General features: G+C 40.4%; 1 protein-coding gene across 1 annotated transcript in view; it reads right to left on the reverse strand.

Annotated features, from left to right (window-relative positions):
- The window catches only part of CPE (carboxypeptidase E), a 55704-nt gene extending 36290 nt beyond the window's left edge, over nucleotides 1–19414 (reverse strand). Inside the window, exon 1 of the mRNA XM_031504723.2 lies at nucleotides 19120–19414. Coding sequence (XP_031360583.1) covers nucleotides 19120–19399 — 280 coding nt within the window. The 5' untranslated portion in view covers nucleotides 19400–19414. The remainder of the gene's footprint in view (nucleotides 1–19119) is intronic.
- Nucleotides 19415–20939: the final 1525 nt, after the last annotated feature.

A 20939-nucleotide genomic window follows, 5' to 3' on the forward strand; every position in this document is an offset into this window, starting at 1 on the left:
CTGTTTTCACATCATCTAAAATTGCAAAGAGCTACCACACTGGCAATAGGAAGGACAAAAAGGAGAGAACGTGGGACATCTTCATTGACTTCTCATGCCACAGACAACACCACTTAACACTGGACTAAGAACAAGAAGAGAATGAGCACCTTGGGATTTGTCCATATTTTTTTTCTTAATTTAATTTTCTAGCTTCAATCCTACTAGATTTTTTTCCTATGGACTTTTTTTTTAATACAGCTGTTTCCTTACTTCATGTCTTCACCTTTTTCTTTTAAACCATTTCCTCACTACTAAGTTTAAACAGTTAATTACTTTCTCTCTGATGAAGTATTCCACTCTGAATAGTTTTTCCACATGTGGCCCCACCACTGCTCAATCCTTACCCTTTGCTTTCTGTCCATCCACCCTGAAAAATACTCAGTTTGGCACAGTAATAGCACCAATTCACTGGAGACCTGTTGGACACCCAAAGCAGCAGCAGCAGCTATGTGTCCTGGGTTACTGCCAAATTAATGTAATTGCATTTATGTTCCTTATGGCCCTGACAAGCACTGAAGTAAAACCAGTGCTTGGCCTCCTAGAGCCCCCACCACAACACTGGGGTTGTTTATTCAAGTGACGGGAATTGATGGAACATCACATGCATTGGAACAGTGCTGGGACATGCACTCAGTTTATGTGTCAAAAAGTGACATTATTTTAGCTGCTGCCTCTACAGGCTCAGTGCTTCAAAAATTAGTGCTCCCTCTGAGCCATTTTGTAACCTTCCTCTCTTACATTTTCCCATCATATCCATCATCACATTACCTCTGGAAAATATCTTGTAACCAATTTCTACTGTCAGTTAGATCAGTGAAAATCAGTGCACTGCATAACTTTTCATAGAAAAGCCAGCTCATTTCTTCTACTGCTGTGTGGATTTTGCTATCCAGGAACAAAGCATTCATCTTTCTTGTAAGTGAAATAAACTTAAGTAAAAAATATCCTTAACAGTGATGTTTTGGTCCATGATATGGATCAAAATTACATTTCAACTACAGATTATTCTCAAAGGTCAAATTAATACAAAAAATATATATAATGTGATTTTACTTTTACTAGAATTATGAAGAGCTTTACCCAGTTTTTTCTCTTCTGATAATTCTAAAAATGGTTAACACCTGATAATTAACTAAGGACACATCTTAATTCATTTTTTGCACTACACTTATCAGTGAAATGTAATTATGACTCATGGTTCCTGAGGAAATTTCACAGAGACACAGGTCTGAAACCATAATTATGACATTATGACAACTTTATGAGTTGACATGTCAAACACAGTCCAGCATTTCCATGGGAAAAATTAAAAGGTCAGGAATTTCCCTCCAGAGTTGTGACTTAAAAAAAAAAACCAAAAAAAACCCCATAAAAACATTGTAAAGAAATAAAGAGCAGAGAAAGAACTTTAAAATTATAATAAAGCTTTATACTAATTTCCAAAGTGTTCCTTGATGAATGAAAATGTTTTTTTAAGATATCATAATAGTTATATTCATTTTGACTACTCTAAAAATATATATATTTATTTTGCTAAGGAAATATGAAGAAAAAAAATTCATTTTAAGAAGTTTATTAACACAGTGTTACCAAAAAGAATGAGAACAATCAACTTTATTTTTGTGATATCAGCTAAAGACACTATTTCACACAAAAATATTAAGAAAAACCTAATAATGATAATGTCATCATCATTTCAAGAAAGAATGTTTCTTTCCTTGCCTCTTTCTACAGAATACCCAATATTTTACAATACCTCCAATCCTACTGGGAATGAATATCTCACACTGTTGAAGATCATTTCTTTCTGAGGTTGCCCACCTCCAGATTATTAAAAGATATAATACATTCACATCTGTCCTCATTAAAAATCCTGTGATGTTTCCTTTAATGAGTGGGTTGTTTAACCTGGTCCTTTCTTTAGCTTTCAATTTGAAGAGCCCCACTGCACAAGAAGATCTTGTCAATGGAGGTGTGAAAGCAGCGTGGACAAGTTTAACCTACTTAAGTGGGTGACAACAGTGATGAAGATGCAGGTTTTAAGCATAGGCTAACACTACAAATAAGCACCAAAAAATTCCAGTTACAACACCCTCAGGCTCTTTTAACAGAGAGGAAAAGTTCTGGTAACATATTTTCATTTCTACTTTCTGATACAACTGCAGTTTTAATTATTTAGTGGATACCTTATGAAGGGATGGGTTTGTGCCTCTCTCTTCTGAAAAACTTTGTCCTCCACATATATAATTACCCATATATCAATAATTTAAAAGAACAAAACTTTCCTTGAACATCTTAACTCTCGTGCTATTTCGGAGTCTGTTTGAGTCTTGGTAAATAGGCTTGCCATGATTCTTCAGAGTAAATACAACTGAAAAGATCTCAAAACAGACAGATCTTTTTAACTGGCATCAAAACACTTCTTTCTCTTTTGATATAGCCTACAGAAAATCCTTCCTAGAATAGCGGGCACTCAGTAAACATTTTCTGCTACCACACTATAATTGTTCACATAGCAACACATCAGCACTCTTGGGAGAATTCTGTTTCTTTTTATCTAAAGAACTTTCACAGACTTTAACATTAGCTAGATTCTTTCATGTCTTTTCTCTATTTGCGGAGAACTAAATGAAACTGTTATTCAAGATGCACCATATCCCTCTAACCTATCTGCTCTTACTCCTTCAATACATGAGAAAGTTTTAGAAAGTTACGTTTGGTATTTTTGTTCCCATTCTCTAAGACCACTTCCTTTTTAAAGTTATTTATGTTTTTCCCCTTTGAAATTACTGAATAGCAGACAAAGCAAGCTCTTGACTTGAACATAGTTTAAGCATAGATCTTTGAAGCTTTTGAGCCTACAGTGAACATTTGCAACACTGTTTTCTGGGGTATCTTTCATTTGGCCACCTACCAATGGTATTCTGGTTTGCCTTGATCCTCTGCTGGGACAGGATCACTGTGTCCACAGCGTCACAGACACTGACCCCACTCCTGCACGTCAAGCAAACAGGCTGGCCTGAGAAACCTTCCCTGAGTGCACTGTAACTTTCTTATAGTCGATAAAAATTTCAAAAGATATTTTTCTATAGCATGTAATAATGCTTCAAGTTTAGAAAAATGGGTCAATATATGCCAGGAACCCACCTGAAAAGACCCAGTAAACAATTGGTGAATTTCAATGGCAAACCGAGACTTGAATTTCAACTATACCTTCACGTTTCAAACTGATTCATAATTGGATCATTTTATTAATTTATTCATTTTTGTTACAACTTATTTAATCAAACCATATTAGAGGAAAAAAAAAAATTTTTCAAGTGAAATATTGCCACTGAAGAATTGCAGGAAAGACCACTTCACAGCATCTTGACTGAACCAGGAAAACAAGGAATACAAACACAAGGCAGAGCAGACTTTTGATTTTTGACAATTCGTAAGTCAAAAAAATTATTATTTTTTTAAACTACCAAGACTGTCATGTTTTTTAGATGGATATTTTTCCTCTTTTCCATTTTGGTAATTTTCCACAGAACAATATCCAAAGAAATTTTAAAAATACATTTTTGCTTTTCAAAGCTTTAAAAATCAAAAGCAGTTTGGAAGGAGTTTCTCATTTGATTTTGGTGTTTGGTTTTCAGTTGGGAGTTTTTTGACCTCCCCAAGAACTTAGCAAAAAGGCCTGGTCTTTTGAAGTAGTCTGAAATTGTAATTGCTACTAGGGATAACCAAGCAAATGGACATGCTGAAGATCATTAAAGATTTGCTAATAACATCAGTAAAAGCAAAATGTCATAATTTATGTACCTCACAATGTACACACAATCACATGATTTTAATTCACAGTATGTTATTTCATATTATTATTAATGGCTTATGAAGACTCAAGCTCACCCCTGAGTCTTGCTTTTACAGTACTTAGTAGTTTAAGCAATATATCAAACTCTGGACCCCTTGATGTCACTGTCAAAGCTTCAACTGACTTCACTGCATGCAGAAATAAATTCCATATAGATTTTCCTGCTTTATAATTTTAACTGCTTTCCTGGAAGATACACTGTGAACCCATTAATGGGAAAGGTGGAAGACTCAATTCTTGACATACATTTCTTGAAATGCACTTATCCATGTCTTATAAACTGCTTCAAAAATTAAACAAGGTCTACCCAATTTGCCAAGTAAACACAAAGAGAAATTATTCTCATTACCTCCAATGTATTTTTTAACAACAAAGAGTAACAAGGGTAACCAAAGGGAAAATAAAAGAAAAGCAGGATGTCTGAACTGAATTGGACTTATTTCTAACCTAAAGCAATCACAGGGAAGAGTTTGATAAACAGTCCTGTTTTTTGAATGGTGAAATTATTACAATTTTTTTTCTTGCTTCTATTCCTAGACACTAGGTACACTTACAGTCCCTGTACACTTACTACCTCTTGTAATCCCATGCTCTTTTGCTCAGAGGTTTCTATTTGGACAATAACTGCAATGACAGATCCCAGTTCATAAGAGACTGCAGCAAAATCTCGCCATTTGCTGAACCACTGATGTCATCATTTGTGTATTCCTTTTATGTATCTAAATGTAAATGTGATTTCTATCTCTGTTCAAAGCTTTGAAAGGGACATTTAATGATACAGCTATAAATAACAGAGGAGGATCTCTATCTGTGGTTTCTCCCTGGCCTTTTTAATGTACATTTCCTTTTACAGCCGCAGCTGCTTCCATTTTCCTGAGATTCTGCTGGAGAATCTCCTCCAGAAAGAGTTTCTGCACTAAACCACAATGCTATAAACAGATTGCTGACTAATATGCCATGTTCTTATTGTACATTACAACTACAGCTTACTTCTAGACAGTCCAATCTTGATACACCCTATAATGAAGCCTTTAAGGCTGGAGAAAACAGAATGTCCATAGAATCTGTAGCAAAACCACATTTTTTTAGTCTTCTCTGTTTCCTCGCCTCTATTTCACCCTTCCTGTACTTGTGACAGCCTGCTTTTAAAATGCAGTTGTGGTGACTAAAAAAAAGGGTAAAAAGGATGGAAATAACGGCAAAAAGAAAGGAAGTAAAAATGTTTTAAATGAATCTTTGTAGAGAAAAATATACATAATTCCTCACTTTCTAGGGTGCAATGAGTCTAAATCATAACTGGAAGCTTGCAGAGGTTTCAACCTATATTTTTTATACTAGCAATAGGGTACAATCCATCTAGCTCAATGTGCATATATTTAATACAAATAATGTGGGATGTGCTCCCAGATGCAGGCACTGACAATAAGTAAATTTTAATTTGTTCAGCTGTAGATGATCACTTTTCCCTTGCAACATGCAGCTCTCTTCCTGGCTCTAGTTAGTAGCATGATGCTCAATGTCATGCCTCACATCAATCTGTTTTATCTTGGAAAAAAGAAAATAAAACTAACATGAGATTTGTAATTTATATTTAAAGCTACATAAAGTAAATTTTGATACCAAGTGAATAAGGAACCCATAGAGACACTATATTCAGTGCTAGCAAGTCCATACAGAGTGGATGAGTATGAGCAGAAGGCAGTGCCACTAAGTCATTAGAGAAGACACTAAAGAACTCTTTTGTTCTTGTTTAGGTCATCCTAATCCTTTCAGCTCCTAGGAAAGAGAAAGTGAAGAATGGACTGGACTGGACTGTCCCAGACAGTTTCTGTGGTGTCTGGCCAACTCAGATACCAAATGACTCCCTACAGGTTGCCACAAGCTGTGCAAGCCCTGTTGCCCCAAGGTCCCAGAGGGCACAACAAATACTCTCTGCAACTCCAAGAGGGAAGTCAGAGGTATACACGGGCACTAAATCTTCTTCTAATCTTCAGATCAAATAACTGAGCACTCCAGATTGATCTCATATTGTGACCTCACTAGGATTACAGGAGCTGCACTGGAATGATATCCAAAGGTGTAATTTTCCTGGGACAAACCTCAAGAAGTATGAAATTAATAACAGCCCTGTTTATATTTAAGCAAAGCATTTTTGGAGCCTTTTATTGATTCTTCATACAGGACACATTCCACCTTCTGATAATTTAGCTGTTTTTAACTACAAGTTTCTGAAATTTCCCCCATCATATGAAATAATATTTTAGTAATCCACTGAATATAGAAAATCTATTATTAAAATAAATCTATTGTATCTACAGTGCTATTGCAGTGGTATTTTGAGAACAATGTATCATTAGCCAGCTATGGCTGGTTGCTTCAAAAGCACATTTCCATAACATTAGTTTTCAGGGCTACTGGTAAAATATATCACAAAAAATTACTGTACATTAATATGTGTTCATTCCACTTCACATTAATAGTAAATTTAAAGAACTTTGTTGGACACTCCAGACAAGAAAGCCTCGTTGCAACTATTTCAATTTCAGACAGTCAAGTCACCAGACTTTGCAACTCAGCAGAATGTTATGTAGCACAACTGGTGCTATTTCAGATGCTATTGTTTCTCAATTCTATCACCTTTTCTCACACTGAAATATTCAGTGAATAGCTTAATCGGCTGTAGTCAGCTCCTTTAAATGCTATGGAAATGCAGCAAGAATTGAAGCAGCATTCCATCCCTGGAAATGAATGGAATGGAGAAAAAACCAAAAGTTCATTCCTAGTCTATAAATACTGGTATGTAAAATGTCAGTATCTGAAGAAGTGAAACAAATGAAATAATGTGAAAGAATGAAGTAGCATCTGGCCAAAATTAGCAGCTTCAGAAATTAAGTTTTTAAGTACGAATAATAAAAGAGAAAACTAACAAGCACCCAGAAGACCAAGCAGTGTGAGTGGTTACACCCCAGCTCCTCCGGCCAGGCTCCCTCCTGATCCTCCCCCACAGATGGAGAAGGCTACTCCTGGCCCCACAGGGTCTTTAGGAAGTATTTACTTGTGGGTTTAGCTAGAGCAAAGGGCCCACAGTCATGCAGGGGTAGCGTCACAGCCTTCCAGGGTGATTTTAATACTTTTGCACACTGTGGAAGTGGGGTGTGTTGTGGGAATAAGAAGATGCATGGGAGGCTACGAGACATACCAAGGTAATGCTGGAAGGCTGCTCAGGGGTAACAGCAGCAAACAGCTCTGTGGCAGTAACATCTGCATCACCATCAGGTGGGTCTTGGGGTGAACTGACACCCAAAACTGCACCCAAGCTTTGTTTCAGACACAGCTGAATGACAGCATTAAAAACGAGCAAACAGGGAGCAGACTGACTCGCAAACTAGGAACTAGGGGTTGGGAATGGACTGGGAATACAAGTTAGTTGGCTTTCTTCCTGTGCCCTATATTCATTTCGTTAAAACAGAACGAAGCTGTAAAAACATTAAGCACCAAACATAATCATTCTAAAGCTATTTCAAGGAGTAAGGACATCCACAGCTATGTATTTCTTGGGTCCTGCACTTGAAGCAAAATTATATGAAGAATTTGTTTTGGCAGCAAAGTCAGAGCTTCAGAATAAAAGCTTAAAACCTAAAGATTTGTAGAACAGACCCCATGCCCTTGTTTCATTTTATTATCGTACTACACACTTCACTCTAATATCCAAGAAATATCAATCACATCAATACCTGAGGACAAATGTTACACCGCTGCAGAACACGGCTAGAAATGCATCAGTATTTCCAGAACATCAGTAAGCTCTAAAAGTGTAATATAAATGTAAAAATGCCTGTCAAGCTAAGGGATAATTATCAAGGTTTTACTTCAAATTCCATCCAGTTTTAAGTCTATCCAGGAGAACAAAACCTCCAGCTAGTTTTCCTTCTAGCCACTTTCCTTACCATGCCCAGCCTGCAGAAAAACCTCCACACTGGAACTCAAACTCAGATAGGAATATTTCCTGACTCTTATTCGGTCACTCTAACCATTCATCTCTGCCTGGGGAAAAAGTCCTAGGAATAATTAAGTATCACAATGATGATTATCAAAGAACAAACCAATGAAAATTTATAAGCATCTGAGGCACGTCAGCACTGTCATATAAGCTACTTTGGAAGATAACTCCCACTCCAGAGTGGTATTAAGGACAGCAGATGAAGACTCATTGATATAAATAGATCAAAGAGAAGGTTTATCTTAGTCACTACAAACTTTCTTATCAAATCCCTTGCTAAAAAATACATTTTTGAAGGCATATAGCCAAACTAAAAGAAAATACTTTTTTCTTGAAATCACAGTCTGAAGTAAGCTAAAGGGACTCTGTTTGGTTAGACCTTAATTTCTTCATTTAACAGTGCAACATTACAACATACTTTTCCTTAATACACAATATGATCTTGTGTTGGTTCAAGGTGGTGCAGCTGTAGTTCCCAAGCAGCTTTGCAGTGAAAAGGCTTATTTTTGAAAAATGTGGCTGCCTTCACATTCACACCTGAAGAAACATGCAGAAGTGTGTGTTTGTGCAGAGAGTATTTCAAATATGTGCTGACTGAGTATAAAGCAAACTTCTGAAATTCCTCGTGCTGCTTCCCAAAGCCCCACTTCATTTCTGTACGAGCTGTGATTTCTCAGAATATTTTTGTGCACAAGACAGCTTTTCAAAGACCCTGTAACTCTTTTAGCTTGTCTTAAAAACATAAATCAAACCGTGTTGGCCAACTGCTTCCGTAACAGAACTGCACCTTTAAATACCACTAATGCCAGATGGTCTCAGCATATAAAGCAGCATGAGACAACATATTAATGCTACTCAAACAAGCAACTTGTGCTAGCAGCAGACCAATGAAATCAGTCTCAGGCTGCTAATCCTATCTGTCTCCATGGCAACATCTATTTCAGACAGTTCTTCAATTTTCAAGTCAGATGAGCTTCATGGCTCCTAAACTTCTCTATTCAGGAGGTGTTCCATTGTCAGGTACTTTTTCATCTTGTATTGGCTACTGTTATAATACAGATTTTATTTTTATCAGCTGCTTCATGGAGTATCAAGGAACAGATATTCCTCTGTCTCTGTTTATTTATAGGCTTTTCCACTAAAGATTTGTACTGAAACATTTTCACTGAAGGTTAGCAATATTTATTTTGACTATAGATTTGTTCCCTTATCTGCAACACGTGGAAACCTTGCAAATATTGATGTCTCTGTTGTGACTCTCCCTATCAGCACCAGAAGAAAAGGAATTGGTTCCTCCTTTATATTTATCTGCTATGAAGACAGATTTTTAAACAAAACAAAACACTGTGGATCTGCAGCAGGAAAATAGGGAGAGAAACTCTTGACAACTCCTCACCATATGTCCATTAGCATAGCTAAGTCAACACAGATATTGGGGCTACTTGCTACTAGGAAAAATCTGACAGGAAGCAGGTAGGAACTGCCTGTTTTAAAGGCAGATCAAATGCTGAACCACATGCTCTCTCTCAAGTACCTCTACACCAGGTACATGGCACAGCCCCACGTAAACCTAGCACGGAAGCTGAGAACCTAGGCATGGAGAGGAGAACCTAAGTCACAGGGAGAGGATGCTCTTACCCAAAACCACAAAAAATTCCCATCAGAGGCAGAAAAGCAGCCAGCTATCCTTTACCACAAAGTAGATTTTCCTCTCTGTGAAACAACTTCTTATAATGACAATGTTTAAAATTTAAGCATGTGAAAGCCCAGCTCCCAACCCCACATCTTTTCTTCCTCTCCATCCCTCTATGTACAGATGTCACCAAAGAGAAGGAAGACATTTCATCAAGAGCAGCCTAAACTTGGACCACTCGTTCCTTAAGTACAGGCTATTACAAAATTAAAGTCATATTTAGCTTTCTTTTTTTAGGGTACACATGCAAGTTGGCTTAAACATTTAGGATTCATTGGTATCAGGATTTAATAAGCCTCCTTCTTAAATTCAGATTAATAGCTCCTACTGACTTCAGTTTGATTTGTGGATGTTCAGCAGGAAAAATTTAAGCAGGGTCTAGGTCTTATCAAATGCAGATCTGACATGGAGAGGCAGCTTACCACAGTCACAAGGCTTCCTTTGAAGTACCATTTTTCAGGTGTGTAAGAAGTGTCTATTTATGTCTTAGACTGACCCCAATTTTGCTTATAGTTCTAGAACTGTGCTTTTGTACAATAAGCCAAAATGTTCCCAAAACCGCAAAACATTTTGTTTAGCACAGGAAGAAAAGTTTCATTTTGAATGATCAATGTGCAAGGAATGCACCACTCATAACACTGAAGGACAACAACATGAAACAAGGCAGTTATGCTGAGTTTGAGGGACACAAAAATAGAATTCAAATGAATGTTTTGCAGCCAAAAATGTCAGGAGACAAGCATGTGGTAATTCACATGTATTATCCAGGTAACTCTAATATGATGGTACGGGAAACACAACTATGCAGAAAGTTTTAACCTTTGAAATGTTTCACTGTCCTTCCACTTTCTTTGTATCTTTGAACTCTTAGTTATATTTCACATTACTGTATGATTTCTCTTTTGTTTGGAGAACTAATATGGTAAATTTCTAGACACCTACCATATCAGCAGACTAGCAAGAATGCCAAGAGAACAGTTCAATAAACTTTGGCCAGTCTGATGTTTCCCTTGATCAAACAACTCTTTTCATTTGGCTTTAAGGCAAGTCCATACCTAAGCACAAGTACTCAAAAGGGCATTCAGGCTATTCTTGCTTAGGGCAGGCTCTGCAGCCAGAGCAGTATCTGTGATCATATATCAGGCAGCTCACACTCCAAGGCTATGTGCAGCTCCATGCAAAAAACAGCTGTCTCCATGGGACTTTATTTGCAAGCAAACAAGGATGTGAGGTTCTGGTCATAATTCAGTATGAGTAACTCCCAGGAAGCAGCTACTAGCTTATGCAGTTATAAATATCTCTCTTTGGAAATTAATTAAAAACAAATATTTACTGCCTTTGAACTGCCAGCCACAGGTATATGATTCAGGATTCGCAGCAAGAGAGGCAACAACTTCATTGCCAGGGGCAGCTACTGCACCTTGCCATGTACTGCCATTTCTTCATGGTATGGCAGAACTTCTGTTCCAAAAATCCAAAACCCCAGCATGTGAAGCAGGGACTAGCTCAGTTTCAGCACTGCTGTTCTGCAGAGCTCCTAGCCCACTCCCAGAACATCACCATCCTCAGATGATACCAGTTGATGGATGGCAGACAAAAGAGCTCCATTTCCTGTCCCACAGCAGGTCAAACCTGCCTACTCTGCCACTGTTTTACCGATAAGGATTTTTTTTTCCAACCTTTTTACCACACAGATGTTGCCCTGATTTTTAAAAGTGTTTTCATTTATAGTTATTTTGAAAGTTTTAAAGTTCTCATAAAATTTCTTTAGCCTTCTGATAATAGTTACATATTTGAGAGCCAGAGTTCCCACACAATTTCATGTATAAATAAAATGGTTTACCTATTTCTCTGTAAGTGGAGAGAAATGATTGATTGATCTTTGGACCAGTGTGGTTAGAGCAGTGGTAATTCCATCCTCCAATCCATGGTCACCTTTAGAATTCTATAAATACCAGATGTTTGAATAAAACTGAGTCTCTTTCTCTTTTGAACTTACCAAGCTTCTGTGTACTCATTTCTTGTCCGACAGCAACACATAGACCCTTGATGTCCTCATTTAGCCCCAGCACACTAGAAAATAATCTTCATATATAACATCCCATTCCCACTGAATTCATTGAATGCTGGCTTTTGATGTGCACCTCACTCCAAAATGAAGTTTGCACCCTTTATTCTGCTCCTTGTAAGCCTAGCAATCATTTCAATTACCTTACTGAGAAGCTTTGAAGTACATACTGTGGTTTTCACTTTTTTTGATTCCACAAAATTTTAAGACAATTGAGTTACTAGTCTTCTTCACAGTTTTAATTTCCAATCCAATTGGAGGGAAAAAAAAAAAAAAAACAAAGAAAACAAACTAGCAAGGCTTTATGGTAATACATTCATGAGACTTTTGTTTAAAGAGAAAATGTAGACCAAAAAAAGATGTGACATTATGGTTTGGGTTTTTTTCTTTTAACTCATGAGGAACATTAATTAAAATAGGCATGAAGACTTAACGAAATAAATTAATCAGAAAAAAGCTCAGACAGGGTACATAAACTGTATGTTTTGCAAAAATAACACATAAAGCACAACAAGGTATGTTAGAAGATGATACATGAAGGCTGGGATTCACCTATAAGACAACTATAAGCTCTTGCACATGTTCCTAAGCCAGAAGCCTGCCCAATGTTAGCTCCCCTTACAGTCAGTAGAGCAAACAGCTGCTTTCAGAGAGCCCTGCAGCCTAACCAAGAGGTGCTCCTCCCGCCCAGGAAAAGGGAGATTACAGCATGAATATGCATGCCCAGTATGTAGGCTGCTAAATCACATGCCATCTTTGAAAACAGAAATTAGATGTAATGAACACAGAACCGATTCCAAACAAGTTTTAATACTAAATGATCAGCTGAGTCTAGCAGCAACTCCACTGTTGCAACTAAAATTTGTGCTTATTCTGAAATCAGAACACCTCTCTTGTGTTTTTCACCCTCCATGCTATTTAAAGGCTTGAGATATTGATTACTAAATTACAAAACAAAAAAACAGTTTTTCCTGAAAAAAAAATCCTAAAATACTTTAATAACGAGGTCACTTTTGATAAATTACACAACACCAACTCACTAGCTTTCACAATACATGTCACAATGCCTTGGGAAATACCCATGCTTTATAGACTTCTCACAAATTCTCTGGAGTTTGCATTATTGTTACCCTAATAAAACATCACTTTAAACCAAGACAACAACAAAACAGGCTCCCCTTCTGTTTTCTTTGGGAATTGTTAAGGCATTCTGAAGGTGTGGGAGGTGATGACAACTCTTCTCTTTGAAAGAAATTAAAGTAATCAACTCTTTCAAAAGGAGTGGGATTGTCAAAAGCAGTTGGGGTCAGATCAACAAACCCTGAATAATCTGCATACTCAGACTCATTTTAAGCCTGAAAAGTAAAACAACTGCCTTCTGTAGAGACATGTTTATTCTTAATGATTACAGACCTTTTTACCCCGGCTTGTTTACCATTTATGTTATTCCAGTAAATAAAAGATAAACTGCTGAGATGCGGTAGCTGTGATGCACTGTGCTCCTGCCGGTAGCACACAGCCTCTATTAACCCTATTTTAAATGTTCTAACAAAAAGAGAAGTCTTTAAATACCTCAGGCAGTGAAGCGATTTGGAGTGAGAGCACTGTATCTGTGGAGAACACTGCAGACTGCCTAGCACAGCTGCCCAACCACACCTACTGGCAATTTCCATGGATTGCAATGGGAACGTGAATGGCATGAACAACTAGCTGCCAATGTCATCTGTAAACGTGTCTGCCTCTCCTTGATTCCCACCAATTCTGTGAGACATTTTTAGTTTTGTATTCTACACCTCTATTTTTAGCTGAACATGAGAACTGAGATAGCATGAAATCAGAACTATTAAGGAAATATTATTTAAGAAAGATAAAATTAAGGAAGAAGAATCTAAGTCAAAAAAATTCACTGAGCACATACATGCAGCTGTCTTCATGCTGCTCTACATCCCTCCCGAGTCCTGCACAACCTACACAGTCTGTGAAGGACACTCTGAATGCAGGCAGCATTAAAATCATCCTGCCAGAAACTACCCCAGGCCAATCCTGACTGGGTGACTTCAAGGGGGTACCCTAACCGGCACAAAACCCATAAGGGATTTTGCTGGAAAGGTAATTACAGCTTCTCAGCCTTCTGTAGAACGCAGGAGGTACAGCCCGCCCCAGATCTGCACTCCCAGCAGGCGAGTCAGTAGCATATCCCTGACAGTTTTTGATGAGAAAGCCAGAACATCCTCACAAGCTCTGAAAGAATCTGTTCCCTGAGGCATAAAGGAAAGAAAATTCCAACTGCAGAAGGGTACATGAGGAGTAAGTTCAACCATGTTTTACTCTGCATTTTCTATCCATCCCTATGGAGACACGAGCAGCTGCCCTGCTCCTGCTCATCTGGTGCTGTAGGTGCCCAGGCAGCAGCTCACCTTTAAAGAGGATTGCAAACCTAAGCCAGGAGAGCAGCTGAACCACAGCTGACAGAAAGGATGAGAACACAGCACAGCATCTCCTGTATTCCTGATACAAACTGCTCTGCTGACACCGACCTATTTACAGCCCCTACCTTTATGCAGTGCAGCTGGGTGAGTATGAACCAAGAGCACACACATTTACGAGCAACCAGCCCTGTACCCTTCAACATCTCCCTTGAAAAAGGGAACACTACATGAGTGGGCCTTGATAAAAACTGGCGTTTGCTTAAACCTCGAGCACAAATTGGGCTTGCTCTCTAATATCTAGATTTAATAACAAGCTCTTGCCATGTGCAATATTTGTAGTAACGTTTTTCAAATATGGGAAACCAACAGGTTCAATCAAAGAACTCGTAAGATTTTTATGTGCTGATTTGGGGCACAAGGAAAAGAAAGATTCAGAAAATCAAGTGCAATTAACTGTAGATAATGAGGTCAGAACAGCTGCGTCTGATGACAACTCCATAACCAAGAGACGAGCTGTGTGCTTTCTGACATCACCAGGGATACAGCACCCTGCCACCAACCCCAGCACTGCACCCACTCATCTGAAGCAGGACAGCCCATAAGACCCACAGGTGACATCCAATGGTGACATCCCACTCTGGCTGCCACCTACAGCAGCACAGCTGATTCCTGCTCATGCTGGCCTGAAACCTCAGCAGCCTCCTACACATTTGCTCCTTCTTCCTGCTCTCTCTTTTGAAAAAGAGCAGCACTTGCTCATGGTTCTCTTAAATGGCTGCAGTTATTTAGATTACAATAAATCAAGAAATATTTTTAAATGGGTTTAGTCCAACAGTGATGAAGATATTATGAGAAACAATTTTTCTCCTTGTAAATTCATCAGCTTTACTTATTGCTAATTCTTACCACTGAAAGCACCAGTTTGCATGGCTGGTGCCACAGCTGAATACAGGAGCACTTGACCAACAGAATAAAAACCTGTTTGTATTAGCAGTCAGATCTTGGATTTCTTCATTCATCAATGCAGAGGCACGATTTTCACTTCTCTCTTAGTCACCCTCAAATTATTTTTTTGCAGGAGGAAATGGTTCTAGCACTGCATGGCTGGGGTGTGCAAAAACTGAGAGCCTCACATCTGGGGCTTTGGAGGGGCTAGTACAGAAGCTGCCATTTGGGAAGCCTAGAAGCTTATTTAGGCTCAGTGCCAGCAGTGACTGACCCAGCTCATTTCCTCACCCTGCCAAGTGGAGTCTTTGATAAAGTGATGGGTCCAAGGATTATTGTAGCTGAGCTGCACCTCATAAAATTGACTGAAGTCACCTCCACAGGGCCCTGTGAATGTTCCAAGTTACAGCTGCACTGCTCAATTCACACTCGGTGTGCTCCTGCCTCACCACTTCATGATGCCTTGTTGTTTGAAATGGCAAACTATGTCATTTTATAGAAAATCTGTTGTCTCACTCCACTACAAATTATTAGTAGTTTCCTTCTATTTGAAGTATTTTTAAAGATGCTTGTGGGGAAAAGTATGAACAATAAAATCATTAACACTCTGTTCAACAGAACATCAGACATCCACAGCAAGAGCCTATTTCCTCTCTCAGGAGTAGTCAGTATTCTCCTGCATGTGAACGAAGGCAAAGTATTGTCCCAGAAAAAACAAAAATAAATCTGTGCTTTACCATCAAATGTCCTGTTTTCCTCTGGTCCACCGTGAACTTCCCACAACTTCTTTCTCCTCATTTTATCTGACATTGCCATCCACAGGCTTCTGTCAACTTTGTCAATTTTTGGTGAGCACAGGGACAAAACAGTATTTCCTCATGTAATCACAGCTACTCCAAAATATTTTGGTTGCTTCCAGTCTATGTTCACGCAACATCTTCTACATGTAAGCACTGACACAGTCTCATTAAAGTCTTCTCTGCCTTCACTGCCTTGTCCTCAGTGACTCAATGTGATGTTTTCTGCTTTGGTATAAAACTTTATCAAGTTCAAATACCTTCATCTCCAGATTGTGCTTTTCCTTATACAAGAGCTTCTTTTCCATCAGTGATTGCAGGCTCTAATCTCCCACACAAATGTAGTATCAGCCTAGAGAAATTGTTGCCACAATAAATGCCCAAACAAATATTTTTAAAAAATCACAACAAAATGCACAAAACTACAGATATTAGTCCAAACACTGTTTGGCATGAAGCACAATTGAAGCACAGGTAGTGTGGTGTTCAACCTTGCAGGAAGGCAGCACATTCTCTACGTGTTTAATGTAGCAGCAGAAACTTCAGGCAGTCTCACGCTTCTGGCATTTATCGTGTCCCCAGGAAGAGCTCAGTGAAGGCTCAGCTCACGGTGTGCAAGTGACTAATTCAGGTCTCCAAGAGTCACAAAGACAAGTGGTATGACTATGCAAGAAACCACACTGGCTCATGTGAAGTCATTCTGATTTCCAACGCAGTATCAGGGCTTCAAAAAAAAACCCTCCTAATGAATATTTACCCCAGGAAAAAATAAGGCCTTTATGATTTGTTCCAGTTTCTTCATTCACTGAGGATTTTTTCCAGTTGCCTTGGAGGTCTAAAGCACATTTCTGAAGTCTTTCTATTTCTCTCAAGTATTTTTTTTTCAAACATTGCACATATTTTACAAATTAATTTTAAAAAATGGCTGATGCTCAAAAATTGAAGTTGATTTATATGCTTGCATACAATCAAATGCATTCACACAAGGCTACACAACCATGCAATATATGTGATTATGCAATGGTTGCATGTATATGCAGTATTTGATTTACTCAGAACAAAGCCTCTTTACTCAGTACAAAGAGTCTTTACTGATGCTCTGCTGACACTTTCCTAATCTGTTTTGTCATCAACTTGCTCACTAAGGGAACACAAACTTTTTGTTTCACAGCTGTTCACTAGATGATTCAGGTATCATCCTTCTATCCTCATCAGCCTTCTAGAAGTATAAGCTTTCTATAGACTATAAATCTATAAACGACAGTATATATTTTGTTAATACTTCCCTATATATAAAAATTAAATCCTGTGACACTCAGGATGTCCTGCAGGAAGAGATTATGTTCAAAACGTACAACTTTTTGGCTGTCTGGGAAAAATGAAAAGTAACTATGTGCTTGTATATGTGTGTCTTTGATTCCATCATTTTTTAATAATAATAGGTTTTTGCCCCGATCAAGCATGGATGCTCAGAGTGAGCAGGGTTCCCCCTTCAGGTATGAGCAGAATCAGCCTCACATTTCCTGCCAAGGCTAATACAAGGCTCCACTTTTCTTACTGCACAGCTAAAAAAGCTCCCATAGAAAAATAAACAGTGCTGCCTTTTACTACACAGTAGAAGAAAGGGCACATTTTTAAGAAGAAAACACCTCTAATGCAACCATTGGCACAATATATAGGTGCTTAGGCTCTGTAATAAAGCAGCAAGGGTGGTATCAAAGCTTTCACAGTTATTTCTAAGGAGGGCAAGGGTAACTATGCATGAGGTCTGTCTTGCTGCCCTTCCCAAGAAGATCCCGAGTTTTTCCCATGCACTATTACAGAGAGGAGTAGTCCCCCACTTTTTGCAAAATGTTCAGAACCTCATAGAATGAAAGTGAGGATTGAAATAAAACAATGAATTTGCTGTGGTTCATACTCTGGTTAATCCCCTTCAAAAAACCAGCATTTTCAGCATCCACCACTAAAGACTGCCAGGCCTCATCACATTCCCTGACATGTGATTTGGACATTGCAACATGTGGCATTTTTGTCTATAGGGCTCCCTTAGTAAGGTGCCCGAGCATGTTCCAGAAAATGCTTGGCACTCTCTATAGCTTGTATGTGGATGCAATCCATAGGAATTTTTATTTTTTGTAGTTTGTTATTCATATACTGCTGTATTCCCTTTAGCTTGGGCTCAATGACAGGCCCTTTCTCACATCACTGACACCAAGAGAAGTGTGTCTCCAGGAAGAGGCATAGCTCCATCTCAGCTGCACAGTGTGCTGCTCTTTTTGTCCTTTTCAGCTGTCTTGACACAACAGTCACATCAATGAGCTATAGGGGCTATTCCCTGGCAGCAACACAAAATCCCAGAATTACTGTTATTACTCTAGTGTGCGAATTACACAATGGCAATAGATTCATTCTTAGCTTCGGGATCCTCATCCCCTCTTATCAAGATGGCAACACACCACAAAGAAATTATTCAAATTTCACTGCATTCCCTACATTTTTCATTCCAAGACAATGCTTTCTTACCCTGCCTTCCTCTTACATCCCCCTATGTCCAGTATCCTATAACCTCTAAGTTCTATCTGTAGCCCCAAAATTAAGTCTCTTGAGGACACAAAGCAAGGTTATATTCAGGCCATAAAGCAGAATATTAAGCACTAATTGCATTTGCCAAATCCCCGGGGAGCCACAGAAGCCACACCTCCACCTAAAAGTCACGGACTTCCAGACCTGTGCTGTAACCCAGAGAGGGAAATGTGAGGACGTGACTGCAGAAGGCTGATGGCTGGGCCAAAGGTACCGAGCAGCTCTCACGGATAAGCCCTTCCACATACTGACATTAGCGACACTATCCATTCTAAAAGCAGAAACAATGAAATCGAGACAATCCTAGTTGCAATAAATCGCACGGCATCAATCAAATTCCCTTTTCTGAAGGTGTCCCAAACTCTAAGTACGCGCAATCACGTAGCCCGAGGCACCCGTGCCGGCGGGCGCAGCGTGCCGCGGTGGGTGACACGTCCCGGGGACAGCCCGGCCGGGACTCGCCGCTCCCCGGGCGCTGCGCTTCGTGCGGGGAAGGGCGGCCAGCGCCCGCCCTGCCGGCGAGCCCGCTCCGGGTATTTCACGGGGAGCCCAGGCGTGTCTTGCGGCACCGGGCGCTAAATGCAGCGGCTCAGAGCCGCTGCGCGCCGGGCGCGGACGGTGGCTGGCACCGGTGTCGCAGCGAGCGCCCCGGGGCCGCGCCCGCCGCCGGTACCTGCGCTCAGGTGCGGCGGCGCCCCCTTACCGGGCTCGTGCTCGCCGGGCCGGTCCGAGATCTCGATGACCAGGAGCTCCCGGCCCTCGGCGCTGCGCCCCACCGTGTAGATCCTGCTGATGGCGGGGCACTGCAGCCACACGGCCACCAGCGCCTCCCGCAGCTCGGCGTAGCGGTGGTACTCGAAGGAGATGCCCTCCTCGGCGCTCAGCCGCCGCCGCCGGCTGGCGGCCCCCGCCGCCGGCTCTGCCGCGGCCCGGCAGGCAGCGAGCACCGCGCACAGCGCCAGCAGCAGCACCCGCGCCGCCATCCCGCCCGCCTGCTGCTCCGCCAGCGCCGGCGGCACCAGCGGTACGGAGGGAAGCAGCGAGGGAAGCAGGGAGCGGGAGGGAGCGGGAGGGAGCCGGGGGGCGGCGGGCGGGGCGGGGCGGGGCGCGACCGGCCGCTCCGCCCCGATCCGCGTCCCGAGCGCTCCCGCGGAGGGCGGGCGCCGCGGCCGCAGGATGCGGGGGAAAGCCGCTCAAGCCGTTGTGATCAACCAGCTGCGAGAAAAACGCTGCGGGAATCCGGGCTCGCGTTTGCCGCACCGCCTCGTCACTTTATGCGGTCCCAGCGGGTTAACCCACAAATGTAAAGTAACAGAGTGCTCCATGAATGATTCAGTGCTATTGCAGGGCAACACAAATGCATTTGATTGATAGGGAAAACTATAAACCCACATCTGCAGGGTCGCTTTGCCCTCATTTATAAGGCGTCTTTGCTGCATTACAGAAAGGAAAGGATAAAGCAAGACTTATTTTCTGATACTGACATTACTTACAGTGCATACTCCAGTCTGTTCAAAGCAAATGCTTGTGTGAAGAACCATTCACCATATATTAATAAATCAGTTTCTTCTAGACCGCAAATACTACAGGAATTCTGAAGCCGTGTTCTTTTCAACTTGTCTTCGTAGGCACAGCTGTTTAGATTATGTTGGAACAGCCTGCAGAGGACGAGTTCTGAAAGCAAAAGGCTAAATGCTAAAGAGCAACTTCCATATTGGGTTGTTAATTTTGAAAAGTACACATCCAATTCATCCTTCTACAAACAGAATTTTGTCCACGATAATATAAAGCATGCTTATTCTGATCTTCTAATTTATAAGGGTGAGCCTGTATAACACCTCTTTCTACCACAAATTAATAGTGGATCAATCTTCAGGAAGATTGTTTTTAATAATCTTTGGTGACAATATGGATATTTTTGTAAATTGTGAGTATCTACTTCAAATAAGCTGATAGTGGACACAATCTCTTCTAGGAGAATGTTTTCACTGACCTTTGGTGATGTACCAGCTCAGAAAGTGATCCAGCATCTGAAACACAGACCTGAATATAAAACTACTACACATAAATACTTGAGTATCTGTCTCTATTTACCTACACTTGTTGCCTATACTTGTTACCTTCCAGGGCCCTGAATGTCAGCCTTGAATTATTTGGAGTGTTTCTTCATAGCAAGAACCACAGTTCAGCCCTTCCAGTCTTCACCGTCTTTCAAAGCCAACTAGATTCAGAAGCTGCCCTGCCCAGTTTAATTCCAGGGTTACAAGTGGGCAACCACATACAAAGGCACCTTCAGAGCACTTTTTGGTGCCTTCAACTCTTACTGCTAGAAAACTTTTGGAGATGTCTGTCATAGCATGTCCCATTAGCTCTGAAGTTATCACAACACTAATCTGCACTAAGTGCTCTGCAGGACTAGGACACAGAGAAACTCCTTGATACGGCGTTTTCTCTGACCATGATCACTGTTTGAATTTAGGATCACAAAAGGGCTCTCCCTCTGACTTCTCCCCTTCCTAACAG

Source organism: Lonchura striata, chromosome 4 (assembly GCF_046129695.1).
Source record: "Lonchura striata isolate bLonStr1 chromosome 4, bLonStr1.mat, whole genome shotgun sequence".
In the NCBI taxonomy this organism is placed as follows: Eukaryota; Metazoa; Chordata; class Aves; order Passeriformes; family Estrildidae; genus Lonchura; species Lonchura striata.